This window comes from Gouania willdenowi, chromosome 19, assembly GCF_900634775.1.
Source record: "Gouania willdenowi chromosome 19, fGouWil2.1, whole genome shotgun sequence".
Classification (NCBI taxonomy): Eukaryota; Metazoa; Chordata; class Actinopteri; order Blenniiformes; family Gobiesocidae; genus Gouania; species Gouania willdenowi.
Genome location: NC_041062.1, coordinates 15,695,129 through 15,715,026, shown reverse-complemented (window position 1 = coordinate 15,715,026; position 19,898 = coordinate 15,695,129). Strand labels below are relative to the sequence as shown.

General features: G+C 37.5%; 1 protein-coding gene across 1 annotated transcript in view; it reads left to right on the top strand.

Moving 5' to 3' along the window:
• arhgap22b (Rho GTPase activating protein 22b) overlaps window positions 1–19,898 on the top strand; it is a 39,761-nt gene that overhangs the window by 11,569 nt on the left and 8,294 nt on the right. The window contains 2 exon segments of the mRNA XM_028475965.1: window positions 5,526–5,613; window positions 17,838–17,966. Of these exon segments, the coding sequence (XP_028331766.1) occupies window positions 5,526–5,613; window positions 17,838–17,966 (217 nt within the window).

Here is a 19,898-nt window from a genome sequence, read left to right as displayed (position 1 = left end):
GTCCAAATAAATTAATTATTGACAGTGGTTTGAAATCTGCCTCTAAACGCTAACGGCTGCTGTCTTGCATATACGTGACTGGTTTAGTCATACTACACACTGCAAACTCAATGAGTATACAGTGTATACTGTCTGCTAAATACTATAAGTATGATTAGGATGATGACCGATGATGAGCGTTCCCACTGAAGTTCCTACTTCAAAGTTTGCCAAGATGCATTTCGAACCTACGACAAAAACCTGACGCAAACTGAGGCTAAATATCTCCGTTAATTCTCCACCTTTAAAAGTTCTAAAAACATTTAAAGCGAGAAATTGACCAAATAGAATATCAACATGTGCTCATTTGCTCCATAAAACTCACACATTTCCTACCGACATTTCAGAGATTTTCAGAGACCCTCCATTGTTCTACTGACAAAACTTCAGGTTAACTTCAAAATAAGAGCCCTATTTACAAAAGGGCTAAAAAAAAATGAATGGAAGTCAAGAAGAGATGCTTTTGTTTTGAAAAGGAGATGTTTGACTAGCCTGAAGTCAGTCCCAGCATAGACATTATATACGTAGACGCCGCATCGACTGTGGAGGGATGCGTCTACAGCGCCGCCATCTTGGAACAGTGCTGGTGAAGGCAGCGGTGCATGGACATGTAAGGGATAATGTTATAGCTATAGTGATAAAAACGCCGACAGGACGTATATATCTATCATTTCTGACGTATTATTACAAACAAACCCTGTGAAAATTGCTTTAGAACTGAGCGATTTATGACAACATTCATTGTTTGTAAGCACATCATTCCTCTATAGATGTAATGCACTGTAGGAGTGATTGCCACCTTTTCAAGATGGCCGCCCTGTAGACGCACCGCTCTGGTGGGCGGCAGCAGTCGATGCGACGTCTATAACTTTATAATGTCTATGGGTCCCAGGACTGTTTTACATTCTACTCGCAATGCATAATGGGGCGGTGGAGTAGTGTGCCCACCGTGCATATTTAGGAAATGTCTTGATACAGTATTCATCCAGGTATTATTTGCATTCTCAATCTTTCCGTACAAGCTAATGTGAACGCATTACATATTCATTTTGACGTCAGACTTTGAGTAGTACGTTAGTATGACATTTGTTGTTGGAGGTTTTAAGTTAAAGCCTTAGCGCATGCAACGTTCCTATTTTTTTCTTAAAATTGCCTGGCCCCAACCATTGCTGCACAGCAGCTATAATTATGTTCAGTCCTGTTATGGTTTTATCAAATCTCATGTTCAGTGGCCTAATGCTGACTCACACATGCCCATTAGAATTCCCATTATGTCCAAGGCCACGCTAATGATGTCAGGACAGATGGTGTACGGAGAGATGATGTAATGCTGCTAGGATGCTAGGAGAGTGACACACAAACATACAAAGTACATGCGGGCGTGTGTGCGGGTGTGTGTGTTGTGAACCTTTAAATGTAGCTAATAATCACCTGTCAAAATTCAGGGATGGATTCTCTACGCACGCATTGATTTCCTGTGTCTTTCTTCACTCAGTGATGTTTGTTCATTTACTAGCTTCACTGTCTTTTAGTCACACACGCACTCACACACACACACACACACACACACGTGAAAGATCTCCTTTCCGTCTGAATAAGAGCTTTGACACACTGCCCATAACCACCACTTTTCAATACTCATTCAACCTGTATTGATTTATAACTGCCAATGGATTCAAGTCACACACACTCAAAATAATGAACACACACACACGCGCGTATACCCTCCCCCTTTCAAGCTCCCTGTGTGAGAAACTGTTATTCTGGCCTTTTTCTCCTTCCTCTCGTCTTCTAATCGATAGGAAATTCGAGGCAGGGCTTGTAGCGATGGTGGTGGGGGTGATTGGGAACATGACAACCCCAACCCCCCCACTTCACCCCCACCAATGAGATGAAAGGGTGTGATTAGTGGTGATGAGAAAAGGCAACACCAGAGGTTATTCTGGTTTCTTCTGATCAGATGGAGCAGCATGTGGTAAAAAGTGAAGGATTCACCATCAAAACACACATTTAACACTTGATTTATCCCAAATATTCACTCCCATACCCTGAATTTATGTAGCTTTACCATCTAACAAACAAAACCAAAAATCCCCCTTTTTGGCATTAGAATTTGAACGATACTTTTTCTTTTTCTACTTCTTGTGTTTCCACAAGTTTTCTCAGTTTCAATCTCTTTTTTTTTTTTTTTTACAATTCCTAGATTTACCTGACTTTTGCAATTAACCAACCAGGACTTTTTTTTTTTTTTTTAATTATTATTCAATTCAATGAAACAAGGATTTGAAATAAAAATGAAATAAAAAAAAAAAAAGACAAACGACTTGTTCTGGAATATTCAAGAAATCTACATTTACAGAAGCAACGACAAATTAAAAGAACATTTTAACAAAATGTATAAAAGTGCTGCATGCCTTGAATATTGTTACATTTCTCTAAACAGTTCTGGATTTGATAGTTGTCCGGTTTATTTACACGGACAGAAGTGGCTTCTAAGTAGAATGGCGTCTATTGTTAGACATAAAGCAGAAAAATGTAAGATTTTTGATCCAATATTGTAATAGATTACATTAAAGTTAGCCTAGAAAAACAACAACAACAAGCAAAAAAGAATCTAATGTCAAATATAAGTCTAAGAAACATATTTTTCTAAAGTGAAATTATTGATGAAACTACAAAATATTTCTTTGGTATCCAGCCAAAAATAATAAAGAAGCAGTTTTACGTGGGGTGAATATGTAAATTAAGTTAATTAACTGAAGTGAGATGATGTATTGATTATATTAAACGCAGCCACTGTTAGTCGAGAATGAAGACTGAATCATTTTAAACCCAAGCATTAATATTCAGACTCTGTTCATTTTAATTAATATGCTTCAACAGATAAAGGACTTTGACGGCCATTGTCCATTAAAATATGATTTGTGTCCATGTTGGTGTCGCATGTCTTACCAGTGTTAGTCTGAGCACATCCCTCGATCCCCTGGGACGACCAACCTGCCGTGCCCTGCTCTCCATCCCACCACTGCTTCCTTACACCCCTTTCCCATTTGTTGCCATGGCGACTAATGCTGGCGACAGCCTGAGGTGCTCTGGTAGAGTCCTCTGCCTGTTTGATGGAGGATACCAGTGGGAAGATTAACTGGGCCGACCTGCAGACGCTGGCATCTCCTGACTACTGCTGCCATAGTGTTTGGGAACCTGTTCAAACATTCATATTAGAGTTGATGTTTTATTTTTTTTAACAAGTGAAAGGACCTGCGGACAGGATGTGGGTAAAATGAAGAACAACTCATGTAAGACAAAAGGTTTCTTCTTTAAAATTCTCATAGTAACGTATAAAACGCCCGTCAGATCGCTTTTCTATAGTCATTCAAATCAGCTATATTGCATAATAGGGATGTAACGATTAATCGTAAGGCAGTTAAAAATCGATTCATAGGTATCACGGTTGATATCGATTTTCTGAAAATTGAATCGCAGTACTTTATTTAACCAGCAGAGGGCGCAAGTGTAGGCGGCGGGCGGAGTCTGCTAATACTTTCTTTCTGGCCACCTTCTACTCTTAAATCCATCTTAAGTCCAATTGTTAAGGCAAAATACATTTTCAGTTGCACTTTTAATAGAAAAATAACTATTATGCAGTTTTGCATTGTTTATTATAGAACCAGAATTTAAATTAATAGGCTTCATTTTCATTTGTATTATTCCTTTATTTATTTCATTCAAGATTTATTTTTAGTTAAATTGCATTGTTTTGAATAGTTTATCAAGGAATTCTTTTGACAATGAAAAATAAAAAGAAAATAATACAGTATTTTCTATTGTCTACAGTCCCATTTTGTAAAATAAATCGTGAGAGAATCGTATCGGGAGTTGAGTGAATCGTTACATCCCTATTGCATAACAATTTCCGCTAACACTTTACTTGAGGTTTTATATATAAAGGGTGTCATTAGCATGAATACGGTGTCGTGAAGGCTGTTTTTAAGTGTTATTTGTTACCCAAACCTTAACCCTAACCACTAGATCCCTCCTCCTGACCCAAAAAATGCCAACATAGCTCCAAAGGTGTCATAATTTAGCGAACGACACTTAAAGCTGATATCCGGAGTTTCTGAGAAACGTCTCGATGTCCCGCCCTCAACAGCTCCACTTCCTCCCACTGCCCCCACCAATCTACCAGAAGCCACGCCTCTACTTTTCTGCACGCGCATCGCGGACATAACAGGCTGGCATCGTGTCGCATTGATATATGTCTATGGGTCAGGTAAGAGCCTAAATCATATTTACCTGTTTGCTGTTGTGACGCGCGGCCTTGTTTCTGTGCAGAGTTCCTCATTCACTTTGATTGACAGTCTCAAAAACAGGAAGTCGAATAGGACGAAGGCGGGACTTATATGCAATAATGTATATGAATGACCACCAGCAGTAGAACATAGTAAAAGACTCCAGATATCAGCTTTAATGACAGCCTTCATGACATATTATTCATGCTAATGAGAGCATAATGTCGTATGTATAAAACTTTCAAATAAAGTATGATCCAATTTACTTTTGTCTTCTTTTTATTTTCTATCGGAGAAAAATGCAGAAGCTCTTTTTCATTTCCAAAACTTCCCAAATCCCAGAGTTTCAGAGTTGATCCATTCTCACGCAAGTTTAACTCCTTTATTATTTATTTCAGTGTAATCGGCTATAGTATTTTCATATTTCAGCACTATATTTGTGCCAAACATACACGTTGAGATTTTGCGTGAGATTTGACATCTGTTCGTTGAGTGTAAATGTTTGATATTCCAAACATTTATAAAGCTACAGTATATTTATATTTATGTATTTATATAGCCTTTCTCATTTCAGGAGGTGATCTCATATTTTGTGTGTAAATTGACATTTCTGTCTCTTTGCTCACCCGTTACCTGTTAAACAAAAATCTTCATTTTAAATGGCCTTGTGCAGAGATAGTAAATTTAATCACAACAAGGGCCACAAATGTATATTTGTCTGATCCAAGGGACATATTACCAACAATAACGGGCGCATTGACCGATCTCTTTTGTGTGTTTTTGGAGTCATTTTGTTAATTTCCCTCCTATTTTATGTATTTTCTAGTTGGTTCTAGTGGTTTTTTGTGTAATTTTGGAGTAATTTTTGTTATAGTTTTACAATTATTTCTGTAATTTTGTGTATTTCTCTGTCATTCTTTTGTGTTTTTGGAGTAATTTAATATATTTTCTCCCCGTTGCATGTGTTTTTTGTTGCTTGTTCTGAGTCATTTTGTGTTTTCGGCTTCCTTTTGTGTATTTTTCAGTCATTTTCTGTGTTTTTGGAGTCATTTGATGTCATTTGTGCTATTTTGCTGTAATGCATTTCTTGTTTATTGCTCAATATTAGGAAGTTGTGTTAAATGAACTCTAAACATTTTTTTCAAAAGGAAAAAAAAAAAGAGTGTCAAATGTGAATTATATTATCGTGTGTTACAGGGCTGTATACCTCTACAAGGCTGCCAGGTCAATGAACTCACGGCTAACCAGGAGGAACCAGGACGACACCTGTTTGAGATCGTACCAGGTGAGATGGAGCTATTTTTGTTCACAGTCGTATACTGTACTTTAGAGCAGACATTAGCAATGCAGCCCCCCAATAGAAACGCACAAAACGACTCAAAGTATCCAGAAATCACAGAAAAATACACTAAAGGAAAACACAAATACACTAATGGACACCAAGAATACACTAAAATGACTCCAAAAACATACATTTATAATAGATTTTAGAAAACAACAACAAAATGACAGCAAAATACATTAAAAGGATTAAAAAAGTACATAAGAATAACGAAAATACAAAGAATGACGCACAAAAACCAACAGCATAAAATGACAGCAAAAACAGGAGTAATAGAAAACCACAAAAATAATAGAAAAATACAAAATGGCAACACACAAATCACTCATAACACACATAAACAGCAAATGCACAAAGATGGAAAGCCAGAAATACACAACATTAATCCAATTAAAATTTTGAATTTAATATTTTTTATTATAATAAAACATTTTGGGGGGCTATTTCCTGGAAAAATCGATTTTTATTGCTTAGTGTAGCTGATGTTTATTGTGTATTTAAACAGTAGAGGGCACTGTTTCCCAAACTGCTGTGCAGGCTCAGATTTATTGCACTGTTAAATATCCTGCACTAAAACACAACCACTGTTCATATAAAGTCAAAACAGGAACAGAAAAGTAGAAAAATAAACCATTATACTGTTGCATAACTGTGTTAGCAAATGGCTAAATCCCCAATGTATATATATACTATATATATTTTAATCTAATGGATAAAAACTTATCTAGCTGTCGGAAAATTGAGTATTATTAAGTATTATTAAGTATGTTATAGTTGAAAATAAAATGGAAAAAGCACTAATGGATGTGTTAAAGATCCAGTGTTGCTGTGTGCAGCGTTCTCTATCTATCACTGACATTCAGGGACTATTTGCCTGGATTGTCGATGTGTTTGGAAATGTTGACAGGCTCGACAGTGTGAGTGTATTCTGTTTATGGCCCGTCAACATCGCACAATAGTGCCAACCCCAGTGAGCCTCCAATTAGCCACTGACTCTGCAGAGTCACTGGTGCACGGGATGAAAACAGAGAAGAAAACTTATTAGGCTTCTTTTTTTTAATGATTGCTACAGTCCCAGCTCACACCAAAAGTCAAAAATCTGACACTTCTGCAGGCTTTTTGTTTAAAAAAAATAAACTCAATTCTGTTCCAGCATCTACCGTACATACTGTAATGTTATACTTTTTTGTTTAATTTACGTTTTGTCGTATTTCCCCGTTTACTCTCTATTAAACCTCAAGAAATCATACCAAACATGCTAAATAGGGTTAAAAGAGTCAACTGCTATTATTACATTTTATGTGATTTATGAAAATGAGAGGGTTACGTTCATGCCATCTGGCATACCGAGCATCATCCCGGTTGGCGTGTCCGGTGCGCTACATTTTGTTTGTTTTTTTTGACGAGCTAACGAGTGAGGCAGACATGGTAACAGGTGGCAAAAAATGGTCCAAAAGTGGTAAAAATGTGGCAAGAAAAGAGTGTAAAATGACTAGAATGGGCCAAAAGCAGTCAAGCTTATATGGATTAAAAGTGGCCAAAAAAATTATAGAAAGGACAAAAAATGGATTCTTCAACTGATTTTGACCATTCAAGCTTTACCGTGTTCAGCTACTACCTTCAACCTTATTGCTAATGTTCAGCTATTGCTAGGTTAATGCTTAGTTAATACTAGGTTAGTGCAAATGCTAGGTTAATGCTAATGCTAGGGTAACGTTAGCGCTAGGCTAATGCTAATGCTAGGCTAATGTTAATGCTAATACTAGCAAATGCTAATGTTAAGCTAATGCAGTACAACGTTGCTAATGCAATTGTAATGTTAATGCTAGGCTAATGTTAATGCTAGGATCATGTTAATGCTATGCTATGCTATGCTATTTCTAACTAATGTTAATGCTAATTCTAACTCATGCTATGCTATGCTATGCTATGCTATGCTATGCTATGCTATGCTAATGTTAATGCTAATTCTAACTAATGTTAATGCTATGCTATGCTATGCTATGCTATGCTATGCTATGCTATGCTATGCTATGCTATGCTATGCTAATGTTAATGCTAATTCTAACTAATGTTAATGCTAATTCTAACTAATGTTAATGTTATGCTATGCTATGCTATGCTATTTCTAACTAATGTTAATGCTAATTCTAACTAATGTTAATGCTATGCTATGCTATGCTATGCTATGCTATTGTTAATGCTAATGCTAATGCTATGCTATGCTATGCTATGCTATGCTATGCTATGCTATGCTATGCTATGCTATGCTAATGTTAATGTTAATGTTAATGCTAATTCTAACTAATGCAGTGCAACAAGGGCCAGTTCCTGCATCCTCACTTGCATTTTCTTCGCAAATGCAAATGCAAATAATCTAGTTTGATTTGATTTTAATTGCTGCATTTGCTCAGTTTTTATACCTACGGCCCCTCTGACCACCACCAACATTCATGCACAATTCATACTCACTTATACAAGGCAATGTGGGTAAAGTGCCTTGCCCAAGGACACAACGACAATGACTCGATTAGAGCGGGATGTTGCACTTTTTGATCATGTAAAGCACATTGAGTTGCCTTGTGTATAAAATGCGCCATACAAATACATTTGCCTTGCCTTGTTTAAACATCTACCAGTGAGATTTAAAAGTGTTTGAACAACAGGACAGAAAAAGCAGAAAAAGGAACATCTGAGAGAGGAAAGTGGAGCTGATTAGAACTCATAGACTGATAAGCTCTCAGGATGAGGTCAAGGCAGCCCAAAGATGAAGGTGGGGATTTATTTTTTTTTATCTCTGCTGATAAATCAGCTGCCTTTTTCTCTTGTTGTCAGCCTCCCTTTGTCTGCTAATAGTACGCTTGTCCTTCAGAAGAGCCCAGGGGTTGTTCATCTGGGTCATGTCACTGACTGATAGCGTGCGTCAATCAGACCAGGCGTGTGTGTGTGCGCGTGTGTGTGTGTGTATCTAGTCACAAGGTGAGGCCGCTGGATTGAAAAGACAGCATTTTTGCAAGCGCGCAAAATCCTCAAGAGTTGTAAAAAGTAAAGAAAACAAAAACACCTCATTCCACCTCATTCTGCACATGTGTTTCAGTGTTGCCCAAGGTCACAGCTGACAGCCAAGCTTTTCAGATCCATCTGTGATTTATGCACACAATTCCTGTGTGAATAACATCAGATGTTTTGCATGCAAATAATTCAAGATTGGATTCTTTTTGTGTTCTCGTCGGCGATGCAACCAGTGCACCCAAATACAAATAAAGCCAGAGTTTGGGTCAATTATGATTGTAATCACGTAGTTGATAATTAATTACAATTATGGCGTAATTATAGATGCATTTTTATTTTAAAAATCTGTTGCTGTCGTAATCGGAACTAAATTGTAATCGAGTTTCGATGATTGACTTTGTAATTGTACAGTAATTGCCATGAAAATTCTATAAAAATTGTCAGTTATCTAATCTACACCTATGAGGATAACAACTATTAAAATATATTTCATATTGAGCTTTTCCACATTTCACCATTAAAAAAAAATTGAAATCGAGGGCTATACTGACATAAAAATATTAAAACCTATATTTCCATTGATCAGGAAGCCTAACAAGGTAACAGCTGATTTAGGAGCCTTTATCATAAGAGATGCTAACAGAAAGCTAACACAAGAGGAAGGTTAGCTTTTATTAAGTTATTTATTTCAGGCTCAGTAATTGTGATTAATTGTAAGTGAAATTCAGTAATTGAAAACATAATTGTAATTGACTTGCTGAGGATAAAAAAGGATTGTAGTTTAACTGTGATTGGAAAAATGCTGGTCACTGTAATCATAATTGAATTGTAATTGAACATGGATAAATGAAGACGTAATTGTAACTGAAAAATGTAATTGACCCCAACCCTGAATAAAGCTGATTTAATGGTCATGTGCTTGCTTTGCCAGTGAAATTCAGGTCGAATCGTCAGAGGATTCTTTTAAATAATTGTTGTATTTAATGACTGACTTCATTCTTTAATCCCTCTCTGCTGTGGGAATAGGAAGTAATTATAAATCACACACAGGTTCAGCCGGTGCGTTACGGTTACGGGGGTCTGACTGTTGAGGCAGCGCTCCAGCATCCATTCAAGCATAAAAAACACACACAGCGATGCAGAGAAGAAACAACAAACCTACAGCGTTGACCTCGTTTCTGCTTCCCGTGGCCTTTGTCTTTTTTTTTCTTTCTTTCACCTTGACTAAACCTGGCAACCTGCCTGTAATTATGCTAATGTTGGGCAATTTCTTGTATGCTAACTCTACCTAGCTGACACGAGAATGTTTGTTCTGAAAATAGATTCAAATAAAGCTGCTTAACCACACAAGTAACGTTTTTTTAAAAATTGTATCAGTATTTCATCCACAACTGACCCTAAAAACTCTGTTAAAGCCACATTTCTTGTGTTTTCATCATTTCAAAGCAGCTGACAAAACAATGGCGGTTGTTGATATTTTGGCTTCCATGGAAACACCCGAAATCATATTTTTTTTCAAATTTGGACTTTATGTAAACAGAAGAGTTTCATTGAGATAAAGAGATGGTCCCAGAGGGGATTTGGACAGGTAACCCTCTGGTTAGGAGTGAACGCGAACAAAAATGTCATCAAGGGGATCAATGTCTTCTGTGGTGAAGAAACGCAAGAAATCACCATAAGAATAAAGTCAAAACTTAGAAAAGTTTTTTTTCTGCTTCGGCGCCGTCTTTGCGTTCTTCTATGGGATCTCCAAATCCCATAATGCAATTCACAAAACTTTTCTGAAGTTCAAGTCACACAAAAAAATTGTTTATGGTGGAGACAAAAACAAACTTTCGAGCAACAGTTTCTTACTGGTACGGTTTAAAAATGTGGTTGAGCATTAAAATACAGTAAAATTTAAAAAAAACATTTGCTTTCTTGGTAATTCTTTCCACATTAGTTCAAAAATTGGGTAACACTTTACTTGACATTTTACACATAAGGCTTAAGTGTTGTTCGTTACCCTAACCCTTTCTTACCTGAACCCCTAACCCTACTAGATCCCTCCACCTAACCCAAAAAATGCCAACATAGCTCCTAAGGTGTCATAATTTAGTGAACGACACCTTATTCATGCTGATGACTGTATTATGGACCTGCCAAAATAAATCCAAAATGCAGCTTGAAATGTTCAGCCCCCACTGTAACTTAAATAATGAGAGAGTAAAGTTGCTGAAATTATGTTCTACATGATATATCATACAACACTCGATACATGTGATTTAATATGGTAGATACACTTTAACATGGAGGGATAGACTTGCTGGCAGTTGTAAATCACTAAGTTAAACAACAGATGGGATAGAATAAAAGGATACATATGGATTAAAAGCGTTTAAAAGTCCAACAATGTAGATTAGCATTAAAAGTCTCTAACAACGTTACTCCGCAGTCCGCATTCGATGATTGTCTATGTGCTTCCGTGGTCAGTGGATGCCGATTTTGTCGCAGGGAGGCGGGCGAGTAGATTACCACAACACCGCTCAATCCACCGCTTTATATCTGGACGCTGAGCGCAGGATTTGGCTCGTTCTCCGTTCCAGTCGGCTTGTTTTCCCAGTGCATCTCTACAAACAACAGAACAGTTGGTTTATATGGAGCAGCCGCGGTGTCCTCCATGTTGTAAACAAAGCACTCAGCTGCTACGGGAAGCAGGAGGGTCAAATCTCATTGGCTGCTGGTCCTTTAAAACTTTTTTTACTTGGTTATATTTTCTGAACTTTTTCATTTTATATCGACACTTTTATTATTTCCTAGTCACTTTGTTTTTTGTTCAAATATTTTTATATTGTGTAAGTTATATAAAAAATTGGGAAAACTGTAATGAAACTTTTTGACCACTGCAAACTTCGCATATGAGTGTAACCAAAAAGTGTTCTTAATTAAAAATAGTAATTTTAATACTAATTCACATTTTGCTGGATATATCTAATGATATCTAAAACAAGTCGAGCCGTTTGATTACTGTTTATTCTCCACTGATATGGAGAGTCTTGCGTTGATTTGTATGAGTGCAAGTTAACTCCGTGCATTGCAGAGTGCGCTGGCTGTTTTCTGTGTATGTGTGAGTGTGTGAGTTTGTTTTGCAAAGACTGGAGGACAGCCCATCTCCCAGTTAGTGCACACTCAAAGAGAGGGAAAGCCTTGTTCCACTCCTCCTCAGGGATTCTCTTCCCTCCTGGGGGTCTGAGAGAGCGGACCTGCTGACTGAGACAGACAGGGTGAATGAAAGGACAGGGCCACACCAGTCCCAGGCCACAGGCAGATGGAGTGGGCTTTAGTTTCCTGTTGGTGCCCAGCATGCCTCACTGGGAGGCTGGGGCCGTTGGTGCTACCTGCATACTGATCCAGGACTGCGAGGAGCCTTTTGGCCAGAGCTCATCCGCTACACTCGCTGAGACATGGGGCCGGTCTGCTGCAAGCCGGACAGACTGAAGAAACCAAATCTCCAAGGTAACGGGAAACAGATGCTGGAGAGTTTTTACAAGTGTAGAGGGGATGACGGCTGGAAGCTCAGATTTACAACATGCTCAAACCAAAGTCCTAGAAAACTGGTTTATGTGCATAGAGTCAAAGTCACAACTTTTGTTTCTAATCCTCATACATTTGAGTAGTTTCAAACAATACGGTGTAGTCAGACTCAACTAGACGAGCTTTAAAATAATAAAGGCCAAGATTCCTTCATATAAAGAGCATTCAAGTTCTTTTAGTGTCCCAAACTCACTATTTAGGTTTAAGGTTTCTTCATCATTGCTGAATGATTAGAACGTTGCTAAGGGGTTGTCTTTTATTATTAACAGTTCCTCTGAAAAAGCTTTCTGTGTAAGCTGCATTTACTTTAAAAAGAGTGTAAAGTAACTAAGTGAAATGTGAAAACTGTGTCTCTGTCATGGCACTTGTTGATGTCTGGGAGTCTTTTAAGGATTTTCTTCTTAACGTTGTGTTGAAAGTAGAGACAATGGCCCTCATTTATCAACCGTCCATACGTTCAGATCTGCGCGTATCACGCAAGCTTCTGCATTTATCAATTTTTGACGTGAGCGTACGCTACGATCAGATCTCACGTCAGATCTGAGCTCGTGTAGGCAAATGTGAGTGTGTGGACTTATGGTACAACACAGCAAAATGTGGGTGAGGCTGAAAATAAAATATTAAACAAACCTCAGCTGTCATTTAAGCATATGCAGACACACTATCACGTTATTACAGGAATCACTTTTTTGTTTTCCTTCCATGAAATACCGTATAATCTCGCTGGTAAACCGTTCGAGCAGTAGTGTATGGGTTTGCCCATTTTGATGTGTGCAGCACAGCCTGTGGCAGGAAGGTGATGAATTATAGATTAAATTGACTGAAAGCATAATAAACAAAGAATGGACATTTTGCCATTTTCAAGGTTTTTTTATAAGGGTTTCAATTGTTAATTTCTATAAACATCATATCCGTGTTTCTCTCCAAGATCTCTGCTGTGAAGTTTCTTCAGTCGCACACAGGGGGGCAGACTTCACCTATTCGGTAGCTGATCTCCTAAGTCCAATTTTCACACGATCAGAAAGCAAATACTTGTTTTTGCTCCACCTCTGATGTGAGGTTGCCGATTTTCATCTTGTAAATGTTACTTTTTGTGTTTGACCTTAGTGGGCGGGGCCTCGAAAACAGGAGGGTGTGACATGTTAATGGTGATCGAATTCAGCTGCTTTGATTGGTCAAATATGAATGTTTCATAAATCACATGTTGGTCCTGTCGTACGACCAAATGTGCGCTCAGATTTGCGCCCGTTTTTACGCAAGGTTGATAAATGAGGGCCAGTGTGAGGATTTGAGAGATCTTCCAAAAGTGCTCCATTGAATGAGTAGCAGTGAATCATGGCAGCAAAACATATTTTTCACCTAACATGGACCAAACAGTGAGTTAAACTCATTTTGTGAGTTTCCTGCACAGTTAGACATTCCCCTAAGTGACAGCTCCTTGTTCCTGATTGGTTGCTCACTTTCACACAGCTCCTGCTCCTCTTATTTTCCCCTGAGATGTGTCACACACACACACACACGCACACACACAGTAGAAACATTACTGCAGGGGCTTGTTGTGTCTACAGCAGTGCATGCTGGGTGGAAAACATCATAAGTATACAGCTGCAGGCTCATGTGTCCTTGGTTCAGGGGTTTATTTGCCTCTCAATGTACTCAGCTGTTAATCTGCACAGCTTTATCACAGCTGGTAAACACATCATACATTAATATTATGGAGCTCTGTTCACTGTTTTATGACCGTGATCTGCTCATGTAATATAGACTGACCTCATTGTTGACCTCGGAATTTTGATAAATTTAAAATCTTTTCCATGGGTAATAAAAATCTATTAATAATTAAGATTTACCATCGGTCAGATCCGTATGACACCAGATGTTTACCCAGGGTTCAACCCAAAATACACAAAATGACTTCAAAGATGTAAAAAATGTCTTAGAAACTGCACAAATTAACAGAAAACCCCACAAAATGAGCTCAAGAAAACCCAAAACACAAAAATTGCAAAAAAAAAAAAAAAAAAAACTCTAAAAGCAAAAAAAATGACAACAACGACAGAAAAACAACTCCAAAAACAAAGAAATTAGCAGGAAAACAACAGAAAAGTGCACAAAACGACTTATGGAACACAAAAAATTACTCCAAAACACACAAATTATCAGAAAAACACTCAAACAACACACTAAATGACACCAAAAGCACACAGATAGAAAAATAACACACTAAAATGACTTCATAAAAACACAAGTATAAGTGCCGAAGTAAATTCCGGCACTTATAAACCCTTTCTACCACTTTTCCCACCTAATGTTGCATATGTTGACCCCTATATTGTCACTTTTAACTTTTATTTCACCATATATCTAATCATACTTAATATAGTCAAAGTAACCAAATTCATGATTTTCCATGCCTTTATTTGCAAGTTTAAATTAATTGTTCCAATATTGACATTTTGAACCCTTTTTTACCGCTTTTTCTGTCCTAATTTGCTACTTTTCACCAATTTCTTTGGTTTTTAAACCATTTTTTTTTGTCACGCATTTTCTTTCTGATTAAAACAAGGATTTAAATCTTTAAGACGACTATATACTATGGTGCAAATAATAATAAACTTCCTGGATAACAGTGAATATTATTCAGATAAATAAATACATGTGTTCAGGGTTCTCACCAGGAATTTTTCACTGCATAGGGGGATCGCGTGGCGCGCGGAAAATTTTAATTTTTATATAAACTTTCTGAGTAGATGGTGTGGTTGATGAGTTAAAACAACCCGTGCACATCTGGAAGTCCCTTTTGTGCCCAAGTTGGCAACGATTATTACGACGGTAATGATTAAAAAAAGGAAAAAAAAACCCAGAGAAAATCTACCCAACGTTGCTGAAAAATGAAAGTAGGGGGCGCCATCGAGAACCCTGGTGTTTTCACATAACAATGGACCATAACTTGGCTGACTTTATAGATGGGCCCCAAAAATCTCTCCTCTTTATTCCCCCTTGTAGATGGTTCTGTCTCCACCTTCAGGTACAGTGGAGGTTCCCGGTCTACGCCGCTTTTATTTTGGCGGTCGTGACCTGAACCACTGGTCTAATGTATAGTTAATAAACAGAAACAAGTACCGTTCACACGCATTCCTACTTTAATCCCAATGCAGCCTCAGTAGCCGTAGTCACTAGTCCTGATTCCAACAGGATTCATTAACAAACAAACATGGAGGTCTGTTATCCTCAGTAAAGTGAAGGAACCCCCTGTGGGTTGTTCCTCAGGCCTGTGTGAGTTCGCTGATGCTACTTAGCTTTATGGCCCTACTCTTTATATTTGGCTTTCCCTCTGACCTGGACAACAATGGACTGTTAATAATGTGCAGCCAAGCAGGAAATATAAAAGCCTGTGAAATCTCAAGTCAAGAAATGGCATTTTTAATTAAGCTGTGTAAGATAATGTTAATACTAGGATGCACAAAGCTAAATGCATACTGTATTGTACACTGTGTGTAAAGAATGAGTGGTTTAACTGCTTTAACTGCTGTGATGTAGTCACAGTAAGAGCTGCAGCAGTGCCATCTCGTGGTGAGGCCTAGCGACAACAGGAACACTAGCAGCAACATCTCATTTGAGTACAAATTTTGATACATTTCATATCCGGGTAATACTAAAACCCGGAAAGATCCGGAAAATTTTTTAAAACATACCAAAGACACAGTAAATTCTGCCCCGCACTGCATGCGTCTGTAATATCACCAATTTTATCATTTTACCTGTTGTTAGAGCTGCTATTTTTTTTTTTTACCAGGGAGCAAATATTTATTCCAGAGTTTTATTGGGCTTTATTTATCGGTTGCTACTGCTCGGAAACACATGGAAACCAGTTGTATTTTTATTATTTATTTATTCATTATTAATTATTATTATTCAAAAGGTTACCTCACTCAGACGTAGCCTACGTACAGGAACTATGCACATTCATAAAATCAGATTATAAACTTGCAAATATGCAGTAGAAACTTGCTGATAAATAAAGTCCAATAAAACTCTTTAAAACAATAACCAGAAATAAATATTTGCTCCCTAGTAGCAACCGCTACAATGATAAACTTTCAGTACGGGGACGCATTTGCTCCGTCTCCAGGTTTTAGTATTACCTAAAGTATTCTGATAACAATAAAACCCGGAAATATTTTTGAAGACATACCAGAGAGGGAGGAAAAGTGGTCCTGTAGTGCACGCTCAGAAGCTCCAAGGGGCTCAGAGTAGAGCTGCAGCTCCTCAGCATTGAGTGGAGCCAGATGAGGTTGATTGGGCCCCTGATTAGGGCGCTTCCCTGGTGAGGTGGCCTGGGAACGCCTCGGGATCCCCAGAGTGGCCGTAAAAAGGGAAGTCTGGGCCTCGCTGCTGAGGATGTTGCCCCCATGACCCCCGACCATTGATGAGCAGGAGAAGATGGATGGATGTATGGTGAAACCAAGGACACACAGAGTTCTTATGAGCTGCACATTTTTTTTCCCTGACGGCAGAGATTTACAAGCGCTAAGAGCTCCAGCGTTATTAAAACTGTGCAGCTGTCCCCGGGAGTCAAAGATGTTTTATTACCTTTCAGAATATAAAGATTAAACAGAGGCTCAGATGTTTAGAGTTGACTCACATCAGTTTCCCCTTTCCGTCCGTAGTTTGTTTCTGTTTCTCTGCCTTCTCTAATCAGACGCCATCACTGAGTTTTTTTTACCTAATACAGTATGTTATATTGCATGTAAATGTGTTATATTCTCCCTAAAACCTGTATGTATTGTGAGGGATATTCTCTGTTATGTTGAAATTCTTGCTTGATTTTGTTTAAATTATCAGAATAATATCGCTATTTCTGTCTCAGGGGATTCCGTCATTTCTCTCCATTTTCCTCAATCACAGAAGTGAAGGCCCTTTATCAACGGTGTCCAACTCATTTTAGTCCAGGGGCCAAATATGGACCAGTTTGAGCTTAAGTGGGCCACAGATTTCTTTGTGGGAAAAAGAGCAAATTCAACATTAATGGGCCCTGGTTTGCACATCCACGTATAAATGATATGAATAATAAAGTATGTGAGTATATCAGTCCCTGCAGGATCTTTACTTATTTTGGAAAATTTGGAAAATTTCGTCAAATTACTTTGAAGAAAATTTGCCAGATTTTGGAAAAATTGAGAGTTGGTTAAAAATGACTGCCATCATGTCATATAAGAAGTTATAAACTTTGATTTAATTTTTGTATTTGGAGAGGCTGAGATATCTACAACTGAGCTATTTTTTACATTTACAAAATGTTTCATATTTTTTTCTGTACTTTCTGGAGCGGGCCGAATTTGATGCTCTCAAGGGACAGATTTGGCCCCCGGGCCTTGAGTTTGACACCGGAAGAAAAGGAGCAGATTCTTCTGGAATTTGGTCATTTGGTAAACCCATGTGTTGTGATGAAGCTGTGCATTGTGTTTATTAGAAGCTAATATTATTGGTTTGCGGCTTTGTTGCTAAAAGCTAAACTTTGTAAATAGATTGTAGGTCTGGCAAAATAAAAGCTTGTCCTGTCTTTTTCTACTTGTCCAAAGGTGGAACAGGGGACAAAGATCGCCCCCCCATCAGCCATGAATCCTTTCTGCTTATGGCAAATTCCCAGACAGACATGGACGACTGGGTCAAGGCCATCCGCCGGGTCATCTGGGCGCCGTTTGGAGGAGGTAACGCCAAAACCTTTAAATCAAACAGGTTGTCATCCTATAACTTAGACGCGCGCAACATGCAGCTCTCCATCTAATTTTGTCCAACCCCAAAAGTGAACGCACAAAATAAATCCACAAACACAAAAGAAACGCTAAGTGAACTCCAAAAATACACAAAATGACAACAAAAAAAAACACACTAAATTACTTACATAATTAAAATGCTCAAAATCACTCCAAAATTATACAAAACATGGACAAAAATACACAAAATAATGCCAAAAACACACAAAATGACAACAAAAGTGAACAAAAGGACTCCAGGAAAATACATTACAAAAAAACACACAAAAGGACTCGAGAAACAGAGAGAATAACTCCAATAAAACATACAAAATACAATGAAAATGTCCAAAATGGCTGAAAAACCCACAAAGTGACAAAAAAACACCAAAATGACAAAAAAAAACACAATTATTTCAATAATGCACAAAACAAAAAGAAATTGCACAAAATGACAAAAAAAAAAACACTAAAACGACTCCAATAATGAACAACACTACAATAAAAATGCATAACTCCACAAAACACACACAAAGTAAATACACAAAAAATAAATCAAAATACACACAACATGACAGAATACACAAAACAGAAAATGATGACGAAACACATAAATGACTACAAACACATACACAATTACTCCAATAACGCACAAAACTTGAATAAAAATGCACAAAATGACTCCAAAAAACACAAACGTGAAAGATAAATACACAAAGACTCCAAAAACACACAAAATGGCATGAAAAAGAACACAATAACTCTGAAAAAACACAAGGATGAAACAAAAACACACAACGATTCCTGTTTTTCCAACCCAGGAATCAAACATTCCTCATGTTTTCCTACTTGGATGTTGCCAAAGTGTCTCTCTTTCCTCACTAAGTGTCATTAGTTCCCACCCTGTCAGCTCTGATCCACATGAAGCCAGAAATAAAAGCCTGCTGCTCTGTGTGTGGCTACAAAAATGAACCCAACAGCATCGTGTTGGGTTACCAGTTCACACTATATTAAACTGGGAGAGCAGCATACCGCAGTCATACAGTGGATGACATCATGGGTTCATTATAGGACTTGTTTTAAACTGTATCTACGTCTGTCTTTATCTGACATTATAAATACCTTCATTTTATTTTGAAGGTGAAAAGCTTTTCTAAAAAAGTCATCACTCTTTCCTACCTGTAACCTGAGACATTTCACACATCATTTTCCAATTGCATCATGGGTAATAGGAACACAGTCTTGTTTAATATTAGCCTATAAACCCAAATCAGCATTTTAGTTTACTCATTATTTCAGGTGTAAAATAGTTTTTCTTCACATTTTTGATAGAATTAAATGTTTTGCAGTGATATTGGTTTATTTTCTGACCTTTCATATATTATTCCTAGATCCCAAACATATTCACATCACTATTTTATATAATATAAAACCATTTTATGACGTTCTGGTCACTGAAATTTCTCTAAAACTTCCTGCGATGGTCTCAGATTGGTAGGGGGTCATTACACCTAAAACATATTGTCCCTTTATTTTGAAGGTGGTGGTTTAGATCTATTAGGTATTAATTTTAAAAGCATAATTAAATGTCATGATTGCATTATGTGAAAAATATGTGGTTACAGGTGGAGTCAATGGGGCAAATTTGAACATCTGCATATCAGAGTTTGGGTTAATTACATTTTCTTTGTATGGCAATTCCAATTATTCCAAGGCAAATTATCTAAACTCAATTACAATGTAATTACGACAATGACAGCAATAGATTTTTAAAATTACAATTATAATTATGCCATAATTGTTATTAATTAATAAAGTAAGTGATTACAATTATAATCGAACCCAACCATCTCCTTTTCTATACACTTTTAATACACAAGGACTTTG